At 46.5% G+C, this 4,037-nt stretch overlaps 1 protein-coding gene across 1 annotated transcript; it reads left to right on the forward strand.

The window, feature by feature from the left end:
* Positions 1-1,359: 1,359 nt before the first annotated feature.
* Positions 1,360-1,899, forward strand: LOC148208243 (uncharacterized). Its single transcript, XM_088120162.1, has one exon. It carries the CDS (start codon positions 1,360-1,362, stop codon positions 1,897-1,899), a length of 540 nt encoding a protein of 179 aa, XP_087976288.1.
* The last annotated feature ends 2,138 nt before the right edge of the window (positions 1,900-4,037 follow it).

The raw sequence follows: 4,037 nt of genomic DNA on the forward strand, positions 1-4,037 counted from the left end.
ACTAAACTAACCTGAAGGACACGGGGCGTTACAAGTAGGGTTGCCTGAGAGGGTAGCGAGTTGCTTTGCCTGTGTTTAGTGCTTTTACAAATTTTATGGCGTTCGCCCTTTCATTTGTATTTCGTTTTGGAATTACCAATTAACCCTATGTTACCAACAAATATTGGCTTACGGCTCTAACCCTGATGGAGTTGATTTTGTTGCCTTTACTTGCATAGGTTTCTAACCTTTTAGCTATGGCCAGTGGTTTTACACCTGCCGCCGTTTGGCTTTTGACTTTACTCCATCTTTACGTTTTAACTGTATTAGGTCAATTGACCCGCTTTTGGTTTTGTCGTGTTGAGATTGTTTAATCGTTCTTTCCAATTTTGTCGATGTAGAGTCGCGCCTGTAGTCTGGTTATATCTTTAAGTAGTCTGTCGATGCAGAGTCGAATGACCCGAGCCCTGGTCAGTGCCAAGTATTGTGGCCATGCTTGTCCAGGGTGTGTTACCCATTGTCATCCTCACCACTCGCTTTACTTTCATGTCTTTAAAGCTTTCTAATGTAGTTTGTCTGTATCGGGTTTTTGGGGTTGTAGGTGGAACTTGGCCGAGCGGCTTTGGAACTAGATGTGTATTGGTAAGATATGTAAGCACGCCAAATTTCAAGCCAATCAGAGTTCACACAGGGCCTCTAGGCCACCGAGTGACTCATCGCCACTTTGCATGTCTACACCTGCCACACCAAAAATGCCTTATAATGTACCTTAGGGGGGACCAAGTAGTCATCAAACCTCCCCTCGACCAAGTGCTGTATACTTTCTTGCAATCAAAGCTTTCTTGCTCGTTTGAGCTAGAGCAAGTGCCGCATAATCGCTCGAGCTGTGTTAAAAAGGTGAGATTGTGACAAGTGGTATCAGAGCTTAGTTAGCTCATCGACCCGAGAAAGTCCAGAACCATGTCGGCGACAAAATAACTGAGCAAGTCGCACGTCGACCGACTAGTAGAGATAGAAGAACAACTTCTCTATCTAAGAGAAGTTCCAGATACCCTTCGTCTGCTGGAGGTGCGAGTTGATGAGTTCTCCGATAAGTTTGGAGAAATAGACGTCGTGAATGCCCGAGTAGACGGGTTACCGATACAAGATCTAACTACAAGGGTTGAGGCCCTAAAAAGCAAAGCTACACGTCCTGGTAGCTTCGAACGTGGAGACAGTTCCACGAACCCAACCACCCAGATAGAAGTACGTATGAGTGAGTTAAACTATTCGCAATTGGCAATGATGCAATTGTTTAATGAAATGACGGAGGACGTCAAAGTAACCATAGACACCCTTTGAGCTGAGATTATTGAAATAAGCACTCGAGTGAACCTGACCATGCGAGCTGTGGGAAATCAAGCTCCCAACAAAGCAAACATGGGGTTCAACAAGCTCAAGGTCCCAGAGCCCAAACCATTTAATGGCAATAGAGACGCAGAAGATCTCGAGAACTTCATGTTCAATGTAGAACAATATTTCAAGGCTACTGGGACAACTTCAGAAGAAATGAAAGTGACTTTGGCCACCATGCATCTTACTGATGATGCAAAGCTGTGGTGGAGGTCTAAAGTCAACGACATTCAGAATGGACGATGCACGATCAACAACTGGGATGATCTTAAGAAGAAATTTAGGGGTCAGTTCTTCCCCGAAAATGTCGTGTTCATGGCTAGAAGGAAGCTACGTGAACTCCGGAAAACTGGAACAATTCGGGACTATGTGAAACAATTCTCTGCTGTGATGCTGGATATTTGTGACATGTCAGAGAAAGACAAGGTGTTCGTCTTTGTCGAAGGGTTGAAATCGTGGGCCAGAACAAAGTTGTATGAACAGAAAGTGCAAGACTTTGCCACCGCCATGGCCGCTGCCGAACGATGACTAGACTATAGCAGTGAGGCGTCCCAACCGAAAAAGAACACTCCAAACCCCACTGGGGGAAACAAGACGTTCAAACCCTTTACCCCAAAGAGTGGAGGAGCTGACAAGAGGCCCCAAGGCCTAAACGTCGGTCCTTCTCGAGGACCGTATCCACAGAATCAAAACGCTCAAAAGTCAATATCATATTTCTTGTGCAAGGGCCCTCACCAGGTAGCTAAATGCCCGCACCGAGCCGCCCTTACTGCCTTTCAAGCATCCGTTCAGTCGTGTAATGAACCTGAAGTTGAAACGGAGTGCGAGAAGGAGGAAGATGAAAAAACACCAAGAATGGGGGAGTTAAAATTCATATCCGCCATTCAAAAGAGGGTCAATGGACCCAAAGGAACACTGAAAGAGGGGCTTATGTTCGTAGATGTTACGATCAACTCTAAACCTGCTAAGAGCACCATGGTGGATTCAGGCGCAACCCACAACATCATATCGGAGTAGGAAGCCCGCCGACTGGAATTGACCATCAAGAAGGATACAGGCAAGATGAAGGCCATCAATTCCGAAGCTCTACCGATTGTAGAAGTTTCTAAAAGAGTGTTGTTGAAATTGGCAACGTGGATAGGCAGTGTCGATTTTGTAGTAGTTCGCATGGACGACTTCGACGTTGTACTGGGGACGGAGTTCCTCATCGAGCATAAAGTCATATCGATGCCTTTGGCCAAATGCATGATCGTCACTAGTAGTAATCCTAGTGTGGTTACCGCTAGCATCAAAGAGCCTAGTGGTATGAGGATGATATCTGAGTTACAGCTAACGAAAGACCTCAACCGGGAGGAACCCACCTTCATGGCCATTCCGATGGTCAAACAGACTGTGAAGGCAAGAGATGTCCCACCCAAAATTCAAGCTGTCCTGAGAGAATATGTTGACATAATGCCAGACAGTTTACCAAAGACATTACCCCATCGACGAGGGATTGACCAGGAGATCGAGCTCATTCCAGGGGCTAAACCTCCAACAAAGAATGCTTATCGCATGGCTCCGCCTGAGCTAGCTGAACTCCGGAAACAGCTGGACGAGTTGTTAAATGCTGGGTTCATCCACCCAGCTAAAGCTCCTTTTGGAGCCCCATTGCTATTTCAGAAGAAGAAAGATGGGACGTTGCGTCTGTGCATTGACTATAGAGCCCTCAACAAAGTCACAGTTCGCAACAAATACCCCTCCCAATCATAACCGACTTGTTTTACCAATTACATGGAGCTAAATACTTCACAAAATTGGATCTCAGGTCTGGCTACTACCAAGTGCGTATTGCGGAAGGTGACGAGCCTAAGACGACTTGTGTAACGAGGTATGGGTTGAAGGAACACCAGATCCACCTCAGATTGGTCTTCGACAAACTAAGGCAGAATCAGTTATACGTGAAGAAATAAAAGTTTGCGTTCGCACAAAAGCGGATCACATTCCTTAGCCACGTGATCGAATAGGGGCAAATCGGTATGGACACAAATAAAGTAAAGGCGATCGAAGAAATGAGAGTCCCTACCTCTGTGACTGAGTTGCGCTCCTTCTTGGGGCTGGCTAACTATTACCGTCGATTTATCGAAGGATTCTTAAGGCGAGCCACCTCAATGACAAAGTTACTGAAGAAAGGAACGACCTGGATGTGATCAAAGGAAAGTCAGGACGCCTTCAAAGATCTAAAGGCGGCCATGATGAAAGGCCTAGTACTTGGGCTAGCCCACGTGACGAGACCGTTCGAAGTAGAAACTAATGCATCAGACTACACTTTAGGTGGCGTTCTTCTCCAAGACGACCACTCTACTGCTTACAAAAGTCGTAAGTTGAACAACGTTGAACGACATTATACCGTATCTGAGAAAGAACTGCTAGCGGTCGTTCATTGCCTCAGGTCTTGGAGGCAGTACTTGTTAGGCTCGTACTTTGTCGTGAAGACCGACAACAGTGCCATTTGCCAGTTCTTTAACCAGCCGAAGCTGCCGACGCTCTTAGTCGAAAGGGCGAACATGCGGCCCAGTGCATGTTAGCCCACATCCACGCCAGCAAGGTGGACGGGTCAATCCGCGACCTCATTAGAGAATATCTCCAAAGAGACCCCTCCGCCCAAACTGTGGTCGAGCTGGCTA

Source organism: Momordica charantia (assembly GCF_013281855.1).
Source record: "Momordica charantia cultivar OHB3-1 chromosome 11 unlocalized genomic scaffold, Mcharantia_2.0 BLBB01000011.1, whole genome shotgun sequence".
NCBI lineage: Eukaryota > Viridiplantae > Streptophyta > Magnoliopsida > Cucurbitales > Cucurbitaceae > Momordica > Momordica charantia.

What these genes read in the sequence shown, in the direction of transcription:
- LOC148208243 (XM_088120162.1), top strand. Translation starts at nt 1,360, where the DNA reads ATGCGAGCTGTGGGAAATCAAGCTCCCAACAAAGCAAACATGGGGTTC.